We start from the raw sequence: 22,327 nt of genomic DNA, 5'->3' as shown, positions 1-22,327 counted from the left end.
ACAAGTGTGAGGACCAGTCTCTGTTCTACCCCCAGAGCCCCATAAAAAGCCAAGCATGGCTCCAGGATTTATGATCCTGTTGCTGGGGAGCAGAGAAGGAAGCTCCCCGGGGCTTGCTGGCAGCCAGTCTAGCCTAATTGGTAAGCTCCAGGCTAGTGAGAAAGACCTGGCATGCAGGGTCAGCCTCCAGCCCCCATTTGAGCCTGCAAGACACGTTCATGTGCACTGAAAAAGCAAGTTTTGGTGTAATGCGACCTGACGCTTACAGATGCTTCTTATGTGTCAGATGGGTGAGTTGTTTCATTCGGGCCCCCAAGACTCTGGGGTGTGACTGTTCTTCACACCACAGTCTTCACAACAAGGGTCACAGTGAGTAATGGGTCTATGATTAAAACTTTTAATTGCAGAGCCTGCAGTGTAGACCATGACAATAGAATGGACAGATCTTGTAGTTTCTTTTCAGTACTTTTGTGAGTACTGAATAGGATTTTTTTTTTTTAAAGCAGGATAACCCTGGCTAGCCTGAAGGAGGGTAAACCAAGCTAGCCTACAGAGACCTGCCCGCTTTTGCTACCATGTCAAGCAGAATAGGGTTTTTTTTAAAGATTTATTTATTTTATGTAGATGAATGCTCTATCTGCCATAGAGCCTGCTTATCAGATCTCATTATAAATGATCGTGCACCACTCTGCGTTTGCTGGGAATTGAACTCAGGACCTCTGGAAGATCAGATAGCGCTCTTAACCTCTGAGCCATCTCCCCAGCCCCCAGAATAGGTTTTTATAAATGAATTCTTGCCAAAAGAAAGGAAGGAAGGAAGGAAGGAAGGAAGGAAGGAAGGAAGGAAGGAAGGAAGGAAGGAAGGAAGGAAGGAAGGAAGGAAGGGAGAAAAAAGAAAAAGATAGGTTAGTAGCACAAGAAATTGTCTTATGAAGAAATGGATTCTGATCCATTGACTGTAACCTACGGCCCCAGCCCTAGGAGAGAATGTGCCTGACAAGACATCAGTGTTGCCTAGCTTGAATGCCAGCATCGCCTGCACGCTTTTGGTGTTGGGGCTGAGCCTAGTGCTGAGCACCTTAAGCTTGTGGTCTGCCCCTGAGCTAGACTGGAGCAGCAGGACTAGAGGGCTGCCTCTTTGTAAACACCAACACACGGAGACTCGTGCAGGTCTTCACACAGTGTTGTTTCCCTTTGCTTGTGGGGAATGAGAACCCGAAGAGTGTCACAGCAAAAGTGCCATGAAGTTTTATAGTAATTTGATATTATTAGAGACTTAGCAAATTCATTCCAATAGGAAAAGACCCCCCCACCTCTGTTTTTCAGTAGTGAATGGACGTTGGTATATTATGTTGAGATTTTAAACCATATTCTTTTAAAATTGTGCCTGTCTGCTCATTTCTGTAGGGAGGCATGTATACAGAGAGACAACCGTGGGGCATCGTCTTTTTTTTTTTTCTTTTTCTTTTTTTCAGAGTGTTTCACTGGCCTGGAACTTTCTTCATAGACTAAGCTAGCAAGCTCCAGGGATCTGCCTGCTTCCGCCTCCCCAGTACGGCCCAGGCACTTTACTTACTGAGCTGTTTTCCCAGCAGCTATATTCTAAATTTACAACAAGCAATAGCTAATGGGACTTTTTATAAATATGTCTTAAACAAATTTAGTACACTGGGATCTTAGTGATATTTGACCAAATTATCACACAAACACGCCTTTCTTCTGTTTTTTTGCTTTCCAAATCAATTAAAGCTCCCATTTCATTCTCTAATTCTTGTATATCATAGCATAGCAGCAAAAGGGCAGAGGCTGACTGCCCTCGCTGGGAGAGTTCATGTGACTTCATACCCAGGAGAGCCTGCCATTCCCACAGATAGCTTGTTACTTACTGGGTACCGCGCTGACCTCTGATCCTATCAATCAGGAAACTTAATTACAAAACACCTATGTAAGAAGCATCCTCTACAGATAGCAGACAGTTTAAGGCAGCATTCTGGGAGCTTTTACCTCCCTGGGTAACTGTGAACGTCAACCACTGACTGTATTATAGTCAATTCTAGAAGGAGGTTTATTATATCGTTTCTATCATCTACTTTTGATAAAACTTTGTAACTTCATAGAACTAAAGCAAGTCCAATAATTTGTTTATTTTAATACTTTTTATTTATTTAATAGTTTTATTTATTTACTTATTTATTGTACGCATGTTGGTATCAAGTGCCCTTACCCACTGTGCTAACTCGCTGGCTCAACAATCCTTTTTAGCTAACTTATCTTATAAGGTTTTGAAGAACTTCTCAAAAGCGAAATGACATTAGGTCAAATAAATTTTGTCTGTTGGGAATTTTAAGCATTTGGGCATCAGGTGATCCCTCTGCTGCCTACACCTGTGCTTTGACCAGGTCCAGGATCCCCAGGGAAGATGAACAAAATGCTACAGTTCTGTTCTTTGTTATTAGAAGTGAAATTTATTTTATAGCCCAGCACTAAAATACTTATCACTGACTGTTTTCCACAAATATTCAAATCAACGATGTTTATTATAGACAAACAACCTGAGGATGACAGCCCTCAAGCCTTCACACAGAATGGATCCCCTCGCCTGAACAGGTCGGAGCTCCCAGCCAGGCCTGCCCCGCAGGAGGCCTACGATGTTATCTTACAGAGAAAGGAAAATGAAGGGTTTGGTTTTGTCATCCTCACCTCTAAAAGCAAGCCACCTCCAGGAGGTAAGGGCTCCTATATCCTGTTATCTCTCCCTCAAAATCCAGTTTCCTGAATTTATGAAATGAATTAAGACCTGTGTGTAATTGCCCTAGAGATTTAACCCCCTTCCTCTCCCCCCCCCCCACAGCTTTTCTCTGTTTCCCTGTGTGGTAGGTAGCACTAGCTGTCCTGAACTTGCTTTGTAGACCAGGCTGGCCTCAAACTCAAAGCAATCAGCCTGCTTCTGTCTCCCTGAGTGCTGGGATTAAAGGCAAGCACCACCACACCCAGCTGAGATTTAGCTTTTTAAAGTAGTAAATCACTAATTTCCAAATTTAGGCAATCTAAACCAAACTTTCAACCATCAGATTTCTCTGGCATCTCAGATGCCACAAAATAAGTCTAGTTTCCACCAGGGCTATACCAGGGAAATATGCCAGGGACCTAATTTCATTAATTTAGAAAAAGATAGAATTTAAACTTTTTAAAATAAAATTAAGTTGGTAGGGCACAGATTTCCTAAATTAGAAATGGTAAAAGCAGAAATGAATTAAGTTCTGTGAGCGGTTGAGAAGAAGTAAAATTGAAAAATAGAATATCTTGACCCAATTATGCCTTAGTTATTTCATGTTGCTAAATAATAATTGTATTTCACTATAAAGCATTCTTGTTGAATGATAAGAGACATTCCTGCCTTTCATATATATTCCATTGGAAGGTAAGATTTTATTAGAACCTTTAAAAATTAATATTCTGAGCCAGTGTTAAAAGAATTTTATATCTGAGATGGATGAATGTATATATAAAAGAAAGAGCTAATCTAGTAAGCACAAGACTTAGGATTCAACACATTAAATGTTTGCATTGTCTCTGTTTTCTAAAAAAATAGGAATCCTAACTGTGATTCTGAAATCCAATTGAATAGCAGGTGAAAACCAGCACACTGATATTTCTGTATTATGCTTATCTAATAATTATTTTTTTTCTGAGTCAGAACAATGAAAATCCTTGGCCATATACGAATATGCTTTTGCCTTTGCTAGTGGATTTGATTAAATCTTGGGTAGAAGATCTTACTAAACTAAATGGTGACTAAGAACTTAGTAAAAGGAGAAAAGAAGTAAAAGAAAACATTCTCAAGAAACTGCAGAAATCTTGCTGCAATTAATACATGCATATAAAAGGAGAACATGCAGTGACATGGATGAGTTATTACCGTAGTAGCAGGTCACTGCTCAGTGATACTAGTTCCATTTTCCAGGAGCAGTTGCTATGGTAACACTTGAAACTAGAACTGTCATTGATGCTGTGAAGATGATTATGTAACTGTCAGAAATATGAAAGAAGAGATGGTTTTGATATTAGTATCATTGGAAATCAGACTTTTCAAAACAAATAACTATTAAAGAAAGTCACATTGGTCATTTTAATACTAAATAATAATCTAATCCCAGACATTCAGGTTAATAAACCCAGTAAAAGACTTTACACTATGTGATAAGTGCTGACCACTTTTATTTTAAAAATTCTCTCTTCCTACCACTGCAGAAGATAATGAGAATGTAGTGTTTACCATACTACAAAGCAATATAGATTAATAATAGGTGATCTTAACCTCAGGGCAGGTTACTTACCTGCAAGAGCTGTGGTTCCTTCTGTAAACCAAGGACAGTGCTCACACCTTTGTCTCACTGATGTTGAGGCCTGTGATAAAGCATGTAGGTCCTGGAGCCTATGGTAGCTGCTGCGGCTTGTTGTGGTCCCTGCTGCTGCTGCTCACTTACCTGAGACATTGCTATAGGCTCTGGCTGATGGTAGATGGGACGGGGAAGTTGATGGGTTTTTGAGACAGCATCTTATCATGTTGTCTAGGCTGTGCATGAACTTGTGGACTTAAGTGAGCCTCCTGGCTCAGCCGCAGAGTAGCTGTGACTTGGTATGACATAAAAGTACCCAGCAGCATTCTCTATTGGGAACCTTTAAAATTTTTATCAGTACTTAATATAGGATCTGAAAACCCAATGCAAATATAAGGCTGAGGTGAAAACTAATGCGGCAGGAAAGGAGTATTTGAAACTCATTAGTTATTAGTGGGAACACATATTAGGCTCAGATGGTTGCTTTGGTCTTCCTAAATACTCAAGGTTTTTAGTCAAGGGACAAAGTCAGAATTGGTAATTTTCCTTACCTGCTAGATAATAATGTCACCAGGAGCTTTCCTCTTAGAACACCCTTTGTCTCATTCAGAGGGAAGAACCCTGGGGTAAGTGTAAATGGAGAGCTTTCACCCACAGGGCAGAGCAGCCACTGCAGTGTGAGACAGCGGCGTGCTTTATGAGAGAGTATGCACTGTGGAAAAGCAGAAAACTCACCTGTTCCTTTTTGTGGCCTTGTCTCAGAACCTTGCTCAACACAGATCACTTTTTCTCCTAGGTAAACGTGTCTTCTAGTGACATGTGTCAAAAAAGAGTTCCTAGTGGCATCTCTGTAACCAGTTTTGAAATTGTAAGATTCCCTACTGTTGACTTTGTCTGCGATCAGGAGGTCGGGTCAGCGTCCTCACAGCGAGTCTTAATGCCGAGTGTGCACGTGCTTAGCAAAAGCCCTGCTTTAGGTGAAAGGACATGGCTCCTTTCAACATGGCTCCTTTCACTTTGCCAGTGCTTCAGAGGTGCTACTCCTGCCCCACACTTCTCAGTTCTGTTTGCAAAGGGCTTATTTGAGAAAGGGACATTGCCAGTTCCTGTCTTTTTTTTTTTTTTTTTAATAAATGTTTAGGAGTACTAACCTGACCAAAGCAGCTGGACATGCCAGACTGTGAGACAGGTTGGGGCCAGAGATGAATGTAGATATATATGGAAAAGGCAGTTTTACGGCAGATGTCCACAGACTATAGAGTAGCAAAAGTAAGGCAAGACCTGAAGCTGTGTGCCCTCTGAGGAAGTATCACGACAAACTTCCCAGTCCACTCAGAATGTTCAGATATGACCTTTCATGTGCTCTGTTGGTTCTTGCTACTCTGGTGGCTCTGCTGGCAGCTCTGTTCTAAGTGTCCAGACATTCAGAATCTGACCGCTTCCATCATCCAGACACGTTCTGTGGGCAGCTGCGTGCCGCCGTTCTACGGGACCTTGCTGTTGCTTTGCCCACGTGGGAAAAAGGGAATCACTGAGATTTCAGGGATTAATTCTGTGTGGAGCTTTCCCAGGTCTGATCAAACCCTGCCATGGAGCTTCTTGGGAGATTTAGAATGAACACTATGTATGAGTAGATCTTTTCTAAGATGCTGATTTAGGAGGTCACAAGAGGACCACCCTATGATGTGCCACATGTTTCTAATGTGCCACCTGCTATACTATTAGTGAACTGGCTCAGAATGTCCCATGGAGAACATGGCCCATACTACACTGACATTTTTCTAATTATACTATTTGCAAGGAAAATGGACTCCAAAGTACTTGATTTCATCTGCGCTAAAAGGCACTTGTTTTGAACAGTAATTGTCCCCCATTGAAAAATAAAATCTACCATGGTGTAATCTTAGCAGAATCAAGGATATAAATCATGACCAAGAATAACTTTTCCAATCCAAATGAAAGTCTATTAAGTGTCCATAGGACACTTGCAGCTACAGTTCAGAAACACTAGTAAGGAGTGTTTTACTGAGGAAATTAAACCTAAGTTACAGTACCACCAAAAAATACTGCACCATTAATATCAGTCAGTAGTCAGGAAGAACCCAAGTTCCTAGTAACTTCACTGACCTAAGCCAGGAAACTCTCAGAGAATATAAACTTGTTTCCTGTACAAATGCCACTTATTGCACATTGGGTGGTACCTTGCTTGACAAGATGCCCTGGATGCTTAGGGACTTGTCTTAAGCTGTGACAGCACATTTCCCCATGAGTGTGGAAGGCCCTTGTAGGCAAAGCTGCAGTAGAGCTGCCCTGCATGGCTGAGGAGTAGTCACAGCTCTGTGCAATGAGGAGAGCCAAATCGGCTTTAACAATAAATATAAGCCTTCCATTCTCATGTAGCTTCTGAATTTTAAAAAGATGTAAAGACACAAATTAATTTTTATGCCGGTGTGTATATGTGTTTGGAAGGATGTGTGTGCGTCTACGTGTGTGCGTGTGCATGTGGAGGCTTGAGGAAACTTGAGATGTAATCCTCAGGGACACAGCGCACTTCCGTTCAGAAAGGGTCTCCCATTGGCCCGGAGATCACGTTAGAGGAGGTTGCTTGGCCAGCTAGCCCCAGGGCTTCTACCCTCTCTGGACCCCTAGCATTGGGTTATAATCATGTATTCCTCTCCCTGTGCCCACTTTTATGTGGACTCTGGGAATCGAGGTCCTCTGCTTACAAGGCAAGTGTTCTACCAATTGAGCCTTCTTCCTAGCCCACAAATTAATTTTTTTGTAGAAGTGTGATTTATTGTACCTGGACTTCTGACCAATTACCAAGCCCTGTGTGTGAAACTTGACTTGCATTTGTTAAAAGATCCCTCTTGGGCGTCACTGCACTTTCAGAAAAGCCAGAGGATCTTATTTCTAACACAGCTTTAACACACGGGGGTGTGCGCACGCTCGCACACAGGCACATCACCACCACCAATAACAAACAAGCAAACCTAAGCCAGCTCTGATAGCTAACAGTGGCCCATAAATAGGAAAATAGAAATCATGATATAAAAAGACATGGGATTCAGGTATGGGTTGGGATAGCTAGGGGAGCTATCCCAGAACTTCGAGTAAGCTTGATCAGATACAGACCTCCCCAAAACACCAGAAAGAAAAGCCATCGGAAGTTTTGTGGGGATTGAGGATTCCTGGGCAAAGCTGTATGAAAGAGGTTTTGGCAAGTCCTGTGATATTTAGCCTTGTGCTTGAGAAATATGAAAGAGCGGCAGTAAAGATGGCTGGGAGGCTAATAGCACCTATTGCTCTTGCAGAGGACCTGGATCAGTTCCCAGCACCCACCTGGCAGCTCACAACCATCTCTAGCTCTAGTTCTGGGGGATCTAGCACCCTTTTCCGAACTTCAAGAGCACCAGGCACATGTGTGGTATACATATGTACATGTAGGCAAAATACCCATACACATAAATAAATCTAAGAAAAAGAAAAATATGAAAGACCTTTCACAGGGATGTCAAAGGACATGTGGAACCAATATCAACACTCAGTAGTACCAGGAGTGCTTCAAGTTTAGAGAGCAGTGATATGCCTTGTCATGCTCTCTCTGAAGCCCTCCAACTCCAGAAGCAGCCCCTCCCTCCCCCCTGCAGAGAAAGAGCCTGTCAAGCCCACCCCACCACCAGACCAGCTTTTTTGGGGATTGTCACTCTTGTACTCATCTATTCTCTTCCCATTCTGGCCCCTATCCTTCCTTCATTGTACCTTAACCTCTGGTCTGGTTGATGCCATTTGGCGCTCTCTCTGTCTCTCTTTCTCTTTCAGAATAGTCACTGTCCTAGTAAAGCTTTTTAGGCCAATAAAGTCAGTGGTTTCTAGTAAGTGGAAAACATCAACAAGCTTATATCCATGGTTACAACCACATCAAAAAGTCTTACGTGTGTGGGGAGTGATTTGAGCAGAATAATTGTACTTTTTTTCCTTTGTTTTTGAAGCCTTTTCTTTGATGTTAGTATACAGCCTCTTAAATAACGATGACGAATCCACCACTAGCAGGTATCTGAAGTAACTGGAAAACTTGGGATTCTTTCCAGTTATTCCTCATAAGATTGGCCGTGTCATAGAAGGAAGCCCAGCTGATCGTTGTGGAAAGCTGAAAGTGGGAGATCACATCTCTGCAGTGAATGGACAGTCCATTGTTGACCTCTCTCATGATAGTATTGTTCAGCTAATCAAAGATGCTGGAGTCACCGTCACACTGACAGTCGTTGCTGAAGAAGGTGAGGAAGAAGCCACCCTTCCCCAAGCTGATGTCTCTGTGTCTCAGCTACTCATCTGTTGTTAGGGTTCTGTTGCTGGGAACAGACACCATGACCAAGGCAACGTGTTAAGAGGATGCCTTTCACTGGGGGCTCACTTAGACTGTTCAGAAGGCTGGTCCATGAGCATGATGGAGAGCAGAGCGGCACACAGGCAGCCCTGGAACGGTAGCAGAGAGTCACACTGATTCGGAAGTTACAGGCAGGGGACAGTGAGGGTGGATCTGGTGTGGGTTTTTGAAACCTCAAACAAGGCCACACCTACTCCAACAAGAAGTCACCTCCTCATTCTGCCCAAATAACTGGGGACCAAGTATTCAAACATATGAACCTATGGGGCCCACTCTTATTCAAACCACCACACAGTACAAGCTCAGAGTGCATGAGATCTGTTTATGTGCTCTGCAGTTTCATTCTTTACCTTTCCATCTCATATCTTAAAAGACAATTTATTATAAAGTTGTCAGCTGCTCAAGAAAAGTAATTTAGCTGGTGAGTGGTGGCCATTTATTTGTATGCTAAAGAAGCAAGCATCCAGAAGTGAAAATTGGTAAAACTCATTTCTTATTTCCTTAATGTCTTATGTCTTGGCTTGAGTGAGGGGAGGTCCCCTAGAAAGTTCAAAGGGAGTTGCTGTTGATGTCAGATCTGGTGTGTCAGGTCCATGGTGTGCCCTTCTTTGGGAGCAGAGCTTTGTTCTGCACAGCTGCTGTATGAACAGAACTGGTGGAGCATGTCCAAATGGCCCATAAGAAGGGTGTAGAGCACATACTGGCAGCCCTGGAGAGTGTCTTGCCTTGCTGTCCTTCAGTCCTTCGGAATTTCCAATTAGGAACTGTTTTGAACCTGCCTGTGTTCTTCGTTTCTGAATTACTAAGTGACCACTAATATCCTGATTTTGTAGTGAAAACGAAGAGAAGAAAAAGGCAGAGTTCTGAAGGTCCATTTCTCATATAAGATTTCTTCCGACCTTGGGACTGTGGCCCAGTGGTATAGCACTTGCCTAGTATATGCACAAGACCTTGGGTACTTGTGATCCCCAGTGCTGCCGAGAGGACAGAGAACAATTAAGGTTCCTCAGACTTTATTCATATTCCAGTTTTCCTCTGTGATCCTGAGATCAATTTCCAGGTGTTTTGCAGCCCTGCCCCTAACCCCACAGTATGGTGTTAGGTTGTCAAGTCTGGTCTCGCTCAGCTTCCTGATCTCAAGCGACCCTCCCGCCTCAGCCTCTCCGACCTGAACTTTAGGCACACCACCATGCGCAGGAACATTTCTCAGTATCGCCGCTCTTTTTGGTTCCCACTAGACTACCTCCAGTTTATCCTTTAAGGTGTTACGGAAGTCTTTCTGTCCCAGGTGCGGTGGTGGGTATTCATTCCTGAGCATTCTCTCCTGAACATTTACTTTGTGACTCAAACTATAGCACAAGTCGGTGCCCCCAGGATGGCATTGCAGAGTTGCGTGCCCCCAGGATGGCATTGCAGTGCAGCGGCACTGAGTGGGAGAAGGCGCAGACTGCAGTTCGCCTTGGGTGGCACTTTTGTGAACTACAGTACAGGCTTTTCAGTGAAATGGGGAACTTTGTCTGACTGCTTGTTCTCAGTGCGCTCACATGTGCTACTGCTGACCGCAGGCCATACTTTGAAGAGCCTGGGGTAGTGTGGGTAGGAAAACCAAGTTTTTTGTTTTTTGGGTTTTTTTTTTTTTTTTCAAAGATATCACTGATTATTGACGGTGAATTGTCCTGAGAGGTTATCCAGGATTTCTTGTTTTTCTTAAGAATAAAAGCTTCCTCTGATATTTCAGCCCAAGTGTGTCCAGACAGATGGCTGAAGTAGGCTACATGATGATGCCTGTCACCTTTTAGTAGGAATGGAAAAAGAAAACTCATTCAGTGGTTAGCGTCATTTTATTGTATTCTGGGTTTTTTTTTAAACCATGGAAACATTTAGGCGCTCTTATTTTACTCAGGAAATAATAGGCAGAACGCCTCCCTATTCTCCTAAAATTTTCATTCATGGAATTTATAAGTCTTCCAAACCTCTCGTTGAATTCAGTGTAAAACTTATCAGCTGCCCTACAGTTAAATGAAATCCTGAAAGCTGTTTTCAGAAACTGTGTTGACATTATTCCTCTAAGCTGCGTGGCCTCTTACTGATACCTCTCTCCTGCTCACCCCACGCCCTTTCCCCAAGAGGGAAAAGACAATGTGTTTCCTTCATCCTTTCATCTTCCCTTTGCAAGGCTTCTTCAGGGCCTACTTTGACAAAGAAATGACAAGGCAAGTGCCAAGTGTCAAATACAAACTGTCAAACTATCGTCAAGCCTGGACTGACTCTAGCACCTCTGCCCCCGCCACACTAACTTGGACTTAAGGTTGGAACAGGATTGGCCATACCTGGTAGTTTGTAGAAATCTTTATTGTTTAATTCAAGTTGATTCCTAATGTTTTGTCAAGTCCTGTTTATTTTTAATAGTGGACAGAAATTCCCACAGCTACTAAGAGTGTGTACTGGAATGATACAGACATTTTTTGGGTCCCCCACACCCTTCAGTTTATTGTCATTTGTCTCCACATTTCACTCATATGTCCCTTCTAGTATGCGGCAAGTGTTTATTTCCATTTGTGTGTCTTTTAAAGTGCACTGTCCTGCGTGTGTATTGTCATGACTTTTTCAGTTGTATAAGTAGATGATAGTATGTTACAGATTGATACTCTGTTCTCAGAACAATGGTGTCGGTGTTGGTGTTCATTTGGTTTTGTTTTCTGGAATCCAGTCAAAGATTCTAAGATTCCTTGTGTCATGTCTTTTTTTTTTTTTTTTTAAACTAAGATAAATTCACATGTTACAAAACTCATCACATGTTCAGTTCTCCTGTTCTGGAGGGTTATTTGGGGGAGGGGGTGTGTTTGTTTTAATTTTTTTTAAGTTTATCCACAAGGTTGTCTAACCATCACCATTAATCTCATATTTTATCAGCCCCCAAAAGAAGCCCCATAATTATTAGAAATCACTTTTCATTTTCTTCTAACTCCATTCCTCGGCAACTACATATCTACTCTTTGCCTCTATAGATTTGTTAGACATTTTATTTAAGCGAAATCATATAGTATGTGACCTTGTCTGTCTGTGTCTTTCTCTAGCCAACCTTCAAGGTTCAACTTCACTATAGCCTTTATCATTCCTTTAGTATATAATATGTAAATACCATATCACATATATATCATTTCGCTTCCTAATTAATTACTAGATAGACATTTGTTTCTCCTTCTATTATGAATTACGTTGATGTGAACATTAATGTACAGGTTTTCCTGCAATGCATGACTTTGTTTTTCTTGAGTTTTACGTAGATGTAGAGTTGCTGGGTCATATGGTGCACTCTTACATTTGACTTTTTGAAGGGTCACCAAATGGTCCCATAACAGTGTTTTCACAGGTCAGGATAAGGCTCCAGAAGAGCCCTGGTGTTTCGGTGGAGGCAGGGGCAGCCACACCACCTTATACTCCCCTCACCATATATGAGGCCCCTGGCTTCTTCAGAGCTGCCGCAACAGTTAGTTTCTGGTTTGGGAGGGTTGTTTTTCCCCCTAAGCATTCAGTAGATGTGGAGTGGTATTTCATTGTGCTTTGGCATCATATTTCACTCATGACCAGTAATGTTAAATTTAGCATCTTTTCCTGTGCTTTGGAGAAATGTCTGTTCAAATCCCTTGCCAATATATTATTCACTTGCTCTTTATTGTATTATAAATTTTCTTTACTTCTGAATGCTAGATCTTTTTCAGGTGTGCTTTAAGTATTGGTCTCCCATCTTACACTTGTTTTTGCACTTTCTTGTTTCCTACCTTTTGATACATAAACATTTTAATGTTAATGAAGACTGACTCATTTATATTCTTTTTGCTGGTTTGTGCTTTGTTCTTAAAGCATTATGTACATTTAGGGTATAGCCACATTGTAGCGTGATGGTTTTACCATGTGTGTTTACCTCATCTTACTTACCTGCTTCCCACTTTGCACCCAGCTCTAAGCATCAAAAACAGTGCTGTGATAGGCACATTTTGATGTGTGTCTTATAAGACACTGTGAGAATTTCTGGAAGTAGAATGACTTGCTCAGTCAATAAGCATTAACATACTAGTTTGGCTCAGTACTGTGAGAATGTTTCCATAACTGCTGCAGCCACCTCTGCCTCCACTAAAACACCAAGATTTCTTCTTGAGCTTTCATATCCTGAGCTTTTCTTGGCATTATCAGCTTGTTTGTGACAGTGTGGTCAACACTGTGAAAACACCGTGATCACAGTGTGCTTAAGGAGCCAGGAAGGCCTTCCAGAGGAAGTAACATTTTGAGCAGGAGGTAAACTAGGAAGGCTCATGTCCAGGTGATAAATTTGGTATCTTATATGTGATAAAACATTTACCTTAAAACTTAAAGCAGGACACTTGGCCTGTTTTATTGATTATGTTAAAACTAGAATCCCAGGAGCTGAGGGAAGTCTGAAATTGGTGCCAAGAAAACCATCAGATACTCCCTGCTCAGTCTGTGTGCTACTTGTATGTGTGTTCTCAGGGCTGACCATTGGGCATTGAATAACTGGTTGAGTATACTCTTCCCTGGAGAAGACTTTCTCCCTCTGACCATTTGGTATTGAATAACTGGTTGGGTATACTCTTCCCTGGAGAAGACTTTCTCCTCTCCCAGAAAGCCCTGGGAGAAACAACTACAAAAAGTCTGTAGTTCTTTGGGCTGAGGCCTCATGAGTTTTTCCTCAGTTCCCTTTGGAATGTTAATTGGTATCATCCTTTTTCAGCTCATGTTTCAGCAGTCATGTTGATGAAACTTTATGTAGCTTCTGACGTTACCAGGAGACACAGTCTCATAATGAACTGTGATCCTCTGGCTCTTCCAAGCTTTCTGACCCCTTTCCACAGTGTTCTGAGTCTTTGCTGCAAGAGTGTTTTGTAGATGCGCCCATTGGGACTGGGCTACACTGCTCTGCATTTTGACTGGTTGTGGTTTTCTGCAGCGGTCTTCATCTGTTGCAAAGAGACATTTCTTTGATGAGGGGTGAAGACTATATTTATCTATGGCATAAGGACAAAAGTTTACATTGTTGTTAGGGATTATGCTGCTTTAGTAAATTAGTAGGTATAGATTCCCCTCCAAGAACTGTGTGGAGTAGTTAGCTAGTAATACAAGGCATGCTTTCCTCCTGCTGAGTGGCTTCTACAGCTGCGTAGAGAGTCGTTTTATGTATATACATACACGTATATGCATGCAAGAACAGTGAAAAATGAGGCCATGAATCTGAACGAGAACAAGGAGTATATGGTGAGAAATGTTGTAATTGCATTATAATCTCAAAAATTTAAAAAAAGGAAAAGCTAGGAATGTAGTTCAATTGGTAGACTGCTTACCTAGCATGCATGAAGTTCTGGGTTCTAGCCCAGCACCACATAAACTGGGTATGGGATCTCAGAACTCAGGAGGTCAAAGTTCAAGATCACCTAGACTACATGAAATCTTGCCTCAAAAACTAAATAAATATATAAATATTTTTTAATATTTTGAAAAACTTAGGAGGTCAAATTATAACCCTTTAAGCCATTTGGGAAAAATTGTGACTACTACACTATAAAAGAGACGCACACTCAATACAAAGAAGAAGGTTGGTAGCCTGTTCCACTCCATTTCCTTGGTAGATACCTTTAAACGAAGGTCTGATCCAAGGCCTGGTCCCGTGTGTAGACAGCTAGTGTGCATGCATCAGCACAAGCCTGGAGGCAAAGCAGCGCTGGAATTGTCCGCCTGGGCTTGACCACATTCCAGTTCTGCCTTCTCCACACCTTACCTTTGACCTGTGCTTTTAGGAGTATTCTCAGCTTGTAGTTGCAAGACATTCTTAAATACAACTTTGAAAGGCAACAAATTAATCCTCGTTATAGAATGTAGAACCAAAGAATAGTGATTTATAAAGTTTCTACTTTCTGCATACAAGTTTTCCTATAATTTCCATCTCTTATATTTAACATCAGACATTTTTAAATCTCCCATTATACTCCAGAATTCATTTCTTAGTTTCTTTATGTTGATTTACTCTAAAATAACCTCCACATTGAACATTCGTATAAAATAAGGTTAATGTTTCCAAATATATACTTGAAGAGAATGCAGTTCCAGATGAGACACCATTTTGTTCATGATGATGATGGTGATGATGACAATAATTGTTAATTACTTTTCTATTGCTGTGAGAAAGTACCACCTTCAGAGTGACTACTTTGGGTTTACAGTTCCAGAGGGTTCGAGTTCCATGGTGGTGGAGTGCAGGAAGCAGGTGTGGCAGTTGGAGCAGCAAGTTGAGAGCTCACATGTTGAAAACAAAAGCAGGAAGCAGAAAAGGCAAACTTAGAGTGGCTAATCCCAGAAAGTGAAGTCTAATCCCAGAAAAATAGCTTCCTCCACCAAGGTCAGACCTCCTAAGCCTCCCCAAAAAGCAGCACCAACTGGCGACCAAATGTTCGGATATCTGAGCCTCCAGGTGACATCTTCACGCAGACCTCCACAGTTATATTAGAAACCTGTTCTCAGAATTTACATCTGGGGACCCATTCATGTGTAACCCTACAAGGCAATTATAATTCTACCTGCAGGTGAGATGGTTAGAAGCATGAAGAAACTAAAGGGCTCAAGAACACACAGTACACAGTGGAGCGGGCTTAACCCCTGTCCATGCTGCTCCGAACTGACGCATGCGGTCACCTAGCTGAGCTCCCTATCTTTGATATTTTAAAACCCTAGATTTTGATAGTTGGGTCAAATATTCACAAGTTTCAACTGTAAAAATGTGAATGTAGGCCAGCAAGATGGCTCTACAGGTTAATTACCTGGCGCCAAGTGTGATAACCTGAATTTGATTCCAGGGATCTATATAGTCGAAGGAAAGGGCCAACTCCCAAAGTTGTTCCCTGACCTCTGCGTATGTACCATGATATATATACATGCCCCCGTCGCACTCCATCAGTGTGTTTCTTAATGAGTCCAACAGATTCCCTTTGACTGTCCTATCCAAAGATATCCATCTAGTTGTAGATTTAAGCCTTGGTTGGCTCAACAGTCCGTTTCCCAAGCAGTTAGGAATGGCATAGACACAGATGCTTCTCTCTCTTGGATTTGTGCTCTTAGAAAACTGATCTATCTAGGGAATCTTTATAAACATTTCTCAACATTCTGGATGACGTTATGATCTTTGATGCTCAGCATCAGGCAGAAAAACTTCCTCTGTTAAAATGCAAGTTCCCAGGTGAATACAGCTTGCAGAGGGGCCTCTATGCTCCAGCACCTGAGACTTAGCCCTGTTAGGGAGGAAAAGCTGTGCTCTGGTTCATGTAGAATGAGCTGTAGAGTGGCTCCTGGAGCTCTGTCCTCTACACAGGTATGACTGAGTGTGTGCAGTTCTGATTTCCATGTTATGGAAGAGACAGACAGGGTTGAGAACATGAAATAAGACATGGCTCCTGTTTTCTTGAAACATAAATGCTGCTTAAAGCCAGAGGAGGAAGATGTTACTGTTCCAACTCCAGGAAGGAACAGTGCAGTTCTGTGAAAGCCCTAAAGCTGGGAACTGTGATCACTACTATTTACGTAAAGATCCAGTTGGTCTTCATGTTTTCATATACAGATTCTGGTTTCTGTTGTTTTCTCATTTGAACAGAGCATCATGGTCCACCATCAGGAACAAACTCAGCCAGGCAAAGCCCAGCACTGCAACACAGGCCCATGGGACAGGCACAAGCCAACCACATACCTGGGGACAGGTGTGGCTATTCTCAGGTTTTGGGTTTTTTTCTCATCTCCTTGCTTTTCACTGTCGCACTCCCAGGCAGCGATGAATAGGCCAGATAGCCAGTCAGAAAGAAAACTCTGGTCTGTTTCCTCTTCGCAGTCCTTTTCAATGCCTCCTGCCCCTCCAAACTGTCACCCCTCTTCCCGGCCTCCATGCCAGGCCCAGCACAGTGAGCTGGTCTGCCTGGGGTCAGCTTCTAGATCTACCTCTCTGTCAATAACTTCCATAGGGGAGGCCCAGCCCTGCCTGAATCAGGTTTCTCAAACTGACACTTGGGCAGTAATTTGTAAATATTGCCTGTGTTGTTAAAAATATTGTCATTAATATTAAGAAAAACTAGGTTTCCAGATATTTAGCATCTTCCTCAGCCTCGGGGCTTCAGAAGGTCCATTTCTCATGGTGACAAGGTCACAGTATCTGCCCCAGGCTCATTTATTTTGAGTGCAGCTTTCTTTGAGAGCAACTCCATCAAAACACCCTTGAAGGGAGGGGGTGGGATCACAGACTTTCAGTACACTGGAGGAAGTCTTTCTTTTAGAAATTTGGGTTCTAGAGATAGTCTGTCTAGAGCAGCTTGTCAGAATGGACATGGCAAGGCTCAGCTTTGAGAAAAGAGAAGTTAATCTGCTTTTCTTTTTAGACTGTTTCTCATCTTCTCAGTGCAGAACATAACTTGGTTTCTCTTACAGAATTGCCCTAGAAGGTGAAATTGGGAAAGATGTCTGCAGTTCTTACAGACATTCCTGGTCTGACCATAAGCACCTCGCACAGCCTGACACTGCAGTGATTTCAATTGTGGGCAGTCGGCACAATCAGGTAAGCACAGACAGCCCAGTGCTGTTTGTTTGTTTGTTTGTTTGTTTGTTTGTTTGTTTGTTGGTTGGTTGCTGTTTCATTAACGTTGGTGTTTTTATTGCAAATCTGTCTGGATACTTTTGTTTCCAAAATTACTAAATTTTACAGAACTACTAAAGTGGTTGGCATTCACTACACCATATAAAAAGAGAAACTTGAACCAACAAGGATGTACAAGTGGATACTATTGGAGCTAATTAAAGGAGGGAGCGTTTGTTTACTTGTTTTTCAGGAAAATTTGTAAAAATCTCCTTAAAGTGGGTACTTTAAAAGATTTTCTCCATCAGATATAGGGTTGATGAAGATCCTTTCCCAGTCTGTAGGCTGTCGTTTTGTTCTGACAACAGTGTCCTTTGCTTTACAGAAGCTTTTCAGTTTCATGAGGTCCCATTTATTGATTGTTGCTCTTAGAGCCTGTGCTGTTGGTGTTCTGTTCAGGAAGTTGTCTCCTGTGCCAGTGAGTTCAAGGCTCTTCCCCACTTTTTCTTCTAACAGATTTAATTTGTCTGGTTTTATGTTGAGGTCTTTGATCCACTTGGACTTTAGTTTTGTGCAGGGTGATAAGTATGGATCTATTTGTATTTTTCTACATGTAGACATCCAGTTAGACCAGCACCATTTGTTGAAGATGCTGTCTTTTTTCCATTGAATGGTTTTGGCATCTTTGTCAAAAATCAGGTGTCCATAAGGGTTTATGTCAGGGTCTTCTATTCAATTCCATTGATCTACCAGTCTGTTTCTATGCCAGTACCATGCAGTTTTTAGTATTGTTGCTCTATAGTACAGCTTGAGATCAGGGATGGAGATCTAGTATATATAAAGAACTAAAGAAGTAAAACAGCAAAAAATCAAGTAATCCAATTAAAAAATGGAGTACAGAGCTAAACAGAGAATTCTCAATAGAGGAATATCAAATGGCAGAGAAACACTTAAAGAAATGCGCAACTTCATTAGCCATCAGGGAAATGCAAATTAAAACAACCCTAAGATTTCACCTTACACCCATCAGAATGGCTAAGATCAAAAACTCAAGAGACAACACATGCTGGAGAGGTTGTGGAGAAAGGGGAACCTTCCTCCACTGCTGGTGGGAATGTAAACTTGTACAACCACTCTGGAAATCAATCTGGAGCTTGGAGCTTTCTCAGACAACTAGGAATAGCGCTTCCTCAAGATCCAGCTATACCTCCCCTAGGTATATATCCAAAAGAGTCTCAAGTACACAATAAGGACATTGGCTCAACCATGTTTGTAGCAGCCTTATTTGTAATAGTCAGAAGCTGGAAACAGCCCAGATGCCCCTCTGTGGAGGAATGGACGCACAAATTGTGGTACATCTACACAATGGAATATTCCTCAGCAATAAAAAACAAGGAAATCATGAAATTTGCAGGTAAATGGTGGGATCTGGAGAAGATCATCCTGAGTGAGCTATCCCAGAAGCAGAAAGATGCACATGGTATATACTCACTCATATAGACATATAATATAGGATAAACCTACTAAAATCTGTACACCTAAAGAAACTAATCAAGAGGGAGGACTCTTGCTAAAATATTTAATTCCTATCCAGAAAGGCAAAGTGGATGGACATCAGAAGGAGGAGAAAAGAGGGAACAAGTTAGGAGCCTGACACAGAGGACCTCTGAAAGGCTCTGCCCTATAGACTATCAAAGCAGATGCTGAGACTTATGGGCAACCTTTGGGCAGAGTGCAGGGAATCTTAGGAAAGAATTGGGAAACAGTAAGATCTGGAGAGGACAGGAACTCCACAAGGAGAGCAATAGAACCAAAAAATCTGGGCAGAGTGGTGTTTTCTGAGACTGATACTCCAACCAAGGACCATTCATGTAGATAACCTAAGACCCCTGCACAGATGTAGCCCATGGCAGTTCAGTGTCCAAGTGGGTTCCATTGTAATAGGAACAGGGACTGTCTCTGACATGAACTGATTGGCCTGCTCTTTAATTACCTCCCCGAGGGGGGGAGCAGCCTTACCAGGCCACAGAAGATGACAGTGCAGCCACTCCTGATGTGATCTTATAGACTAAGATCAGAAGGAACGAGAGGAAGACCTCCCTTTTAGTGGACTTGGGGAGGGGCATGTGTGAAGAAGGGGGGAGGGAGGGCGGGACCGGGAGGGGAGGAGGGAGGGGCTTATGGGAGGTACAAAGTGAATAAAGTGTAATTAATTAAATCTTTAAAATTAAAAATATTTTTTTTTTCTCAGCACTTGGGGAGTGGGGGAGCAGAGGCAGTCAGATCTCTGTGAGTTTGAGGCCAGCCTGGTGCACAACACGAGTCCAGGACAGCCAGGGCTACACAGAGCAATCCTGTCTCGAAAAACAAAAACAACCACCACAAAAAACTCTGCTCTCTAATTGTTCCAGGGCACATTAACCAACTTAGAAGATCACATAATCCTCAAATGAATTAGTTTGAGTGTGTAAGAATGAAGTAGCAGCCCAGCCAGCATCCCTTTCCTACAACAAAGAAAGGCACATCACAAGTGCCCACCGTGTCTCTCTCGGAAACGTCCAGATGCAGCACACGCAGTGCCTGAGCACTCTGTCCTGCTTGCTTCCCCGCAGGGCCTTGGGTGTTATCCCGTAGAGCTGGAGCGAGGCCCCCGCGGCTTCGGGTTCAGCCTCCGAGGAGGGAAGGAGTACAACATGGGGCTGTTCATCCTTCGTCTCGCCGAGGATGGCCCTGCCATCAAAGACGGCAGGATTCACGTGAGTCGGCTTCTGTTGGCAGCCTTTGCTTCTGGCTCTAGACAGCAAACCTCTAGAAACAATTGCTTAAGTGGGAATGTGGAAACCTCCATCTGAGAAACATGCTGCTGTTGCTTTTCTAGCCACTTGGGGCTCCTCTTGTGTGTCCATAAGGAAAATCCGTGCATCAGGATGGATAGGGAATAAATTTAAAAAAAAAGAAAAATCAGCTCTCATACAGGGCAGATGGGTTAATAAATGAAATACACTTCATTTTATTAGAGTATTAAGGACAGCAGGATAAAAAAGACTCTCCAATTTCTTCTAAGACATAATAAGCCCAGGAAGATTTTCACACTTGGTTTTCTATAAAGGCAGAAAATTCCAGCCCCGCCAACCTTTATGATTACTGAAAGACTAGACTTTCTCAGCCCTGCAACACCAGCATTGTTCAGGGCCACTGGAGACTAAATGGCTACTAGATCTGCATTTTTCTCCTCTTCTGGATGTTAAAGAGGGGTCATAGAAAGTAATTGTTGGCCTCTAGTTCTAAAACATTCAATTAGTTTGATAGTTAAATAATCACTGAAGATTTTAAGTTCTAGACAGCATGCCTCTTACCACCTAAGAGAACTTTGGGTTTCCGCTGTCTGTCATCAGTAGGCACTAGGGCAAAAGAACCTTTATAACTAAGTAAATTGTAAGGCGAATTATTTAGGTCTAATAATCAGAAAAGGCTGAGGGGAGGAGGTAGTCGGCATTCTCAGTCAGTAATGTGCTTGCCTGGCGTTGCAGAGCCTTGGGTTCAGTCTAGCAGGCATAGAGACTGAATGATAGCGCACAGCTGTAATTCCCACGCTTGGGAAATTAGAGACAGGGTCACAAGTTTAAGGGCACCCTCAGCTACCATAGCAAGTTCGAGGCCAGCATGGGATACATGAGTAGAACTACTCTTAGAAATAAAAATAGCTTCTAGGTGGTTTCAGCGTTGTGTTTTCCACATCACTGCTTTATACTCATCATTCGTGTCATAACCAGTTTTGAGCATTTGCCTTAACCAAGGCTTTATGCCTGGTGTTTAAGTGAGTTGGTGAAATGATGATACCAGTCCTTCCTCAGAGTGACCAGGCATATGCTCAAGGTCAGAGACAGTGACTAACAGAGGTGCTTGAAGGTAAGCACAGTTCAGGAGAGAGGCTGGAGAAGCTCTCCAAGATGAAGACATCACAGTGGGGTGAAATGATGGGAAGGTGATCCGAGAACAGGGACTCCGCGTTGGCACCTGTGCTTACAGGGGAGTGAGGAAACGAGGTGATGAAAGGAGGGTGGGTTATCAGTATGGAGGTGGTGGAAAGCCACAGGAGGGTTGTGAACCAAGATTTTCTCAGAGCAGCGTGCTTCTAAGTTGTGTGTACTGGTAATGTGCAGATAGAGACTGCGGTCACTCCTGCATGGAGTGGTGCTGTAAGGAAAGCCTGAGCACTAGCCCTTTGGATAGAAGACAAAATATGTAGATGAAGCCACCTTCCAGTGAAGGAAGGACCAGCTTACATGACTCATAAGTATCAGTTCAATGAGGTAAGATACAAAGACAAAGGATGTCTTGGGGACCTCACCGTGCCTTATGCCCCCCCCCCACACACACACCAAAAAAAAAATAGAAGGCTCAAGTGAGAAAGAATTTGGCAGTCAGCTGGTACAAGTTTCATCATGTGAAGTTGGTTGTGCAGGTGTATTCCACAGGCCTTAGATGTGACATGACCCAGACAGAAGTGCTGAGTAAGCCCTTGTGGTAGATTAAATCATTAGAGATGTCGAGAGCAGCAGGCCATGGGCAGAACTCTGAGTGGGGCCTACAGTTAGAGCTTGAGAAAAGTTAAGCAAGCAGGAAAGGTAAAGATGCAAAGCCACACACACCAGAGCCAGAGGCCTAGAACAAATGCCACTGGGAACAGCTGATCAAGAGTTGTTGGGCTAGCCTGTTTGCTTTTCACATAGTTTAATAGAATGAAAAGAGCTCAGATTTGAGAACTGAGGAAGATGGAATCAAACTTTCTGTTATAAACTCTTTCTGCCTTAAGCCAGCATCTTTGAGCCTCAGTTTAGGATCCAGTGTGCCATCCTTTGGAGTGTTCTTGCTCCTCTCCCCAATATCCTCTCCTTCTCCACCTCTTTTTGCATAATTAAATCACGTAACTAATTAACTAAATAAATACTTTTGGCAAGTGTAAAAAAAAATATATAT

The 22,327-nt window shown here is 42.5% G+C and overlaps 1 protein-coding gene across 2 annotated transcripts in view; it reads left to right on the top strand.

Moving 5' to 3' along the window:
• The window catches only part of Magi3 (membrane associated guanylate kinase, WW and PDZ domain containing 3), a 199,338-nt gene that overhangs the window by 168,594 nt on the left and 8,417 nt on the right, over positions 1-22,327 (top strand). For both annotated transcript variants that reach the window (XM_055628767.1, XM_055628775.1), the window contains exons 15-19: positions 2,544-2,726; positions 8,432-8,617; positions 16,382-16,484; positions 17,203-17,329; positions 19,960-20,103. In XM_055628767.1, coding sequence (XP_055484742.1) covers positions 2,544-2,726; positions 8,432-8,617; positions 16,382-16,484; positions 17,203-17,329; positions 19,960-20,103 — 743 coding nt within the window. The remainder of the gene's footprint in view (positions 1-2,543; positions 2,727-8,431; positions 8,618-16,381; positions 16,485-17,202; positions 17,330-19,959; positions 20,104-22,327) is intronic.

This window comes from Psammomys obesus, unplaced genomic scaffold, assembly GCF_907164565.1.
Source record: "Psammomys obesus unplaced genomic scaffold, mPsaObe1.curated_primary_1811, whole genome shotgun sequence".
Taxonomy (NCBI): domain Eukaryota; kingdom Metazoa; phylum Chordata; class Mammalia; order Rodentia; family Muridae; genus Psammomys; species Psammomys obesus.
This window is presented reverse-complemented; position numbering and strand designations above follow the sequence as displayed.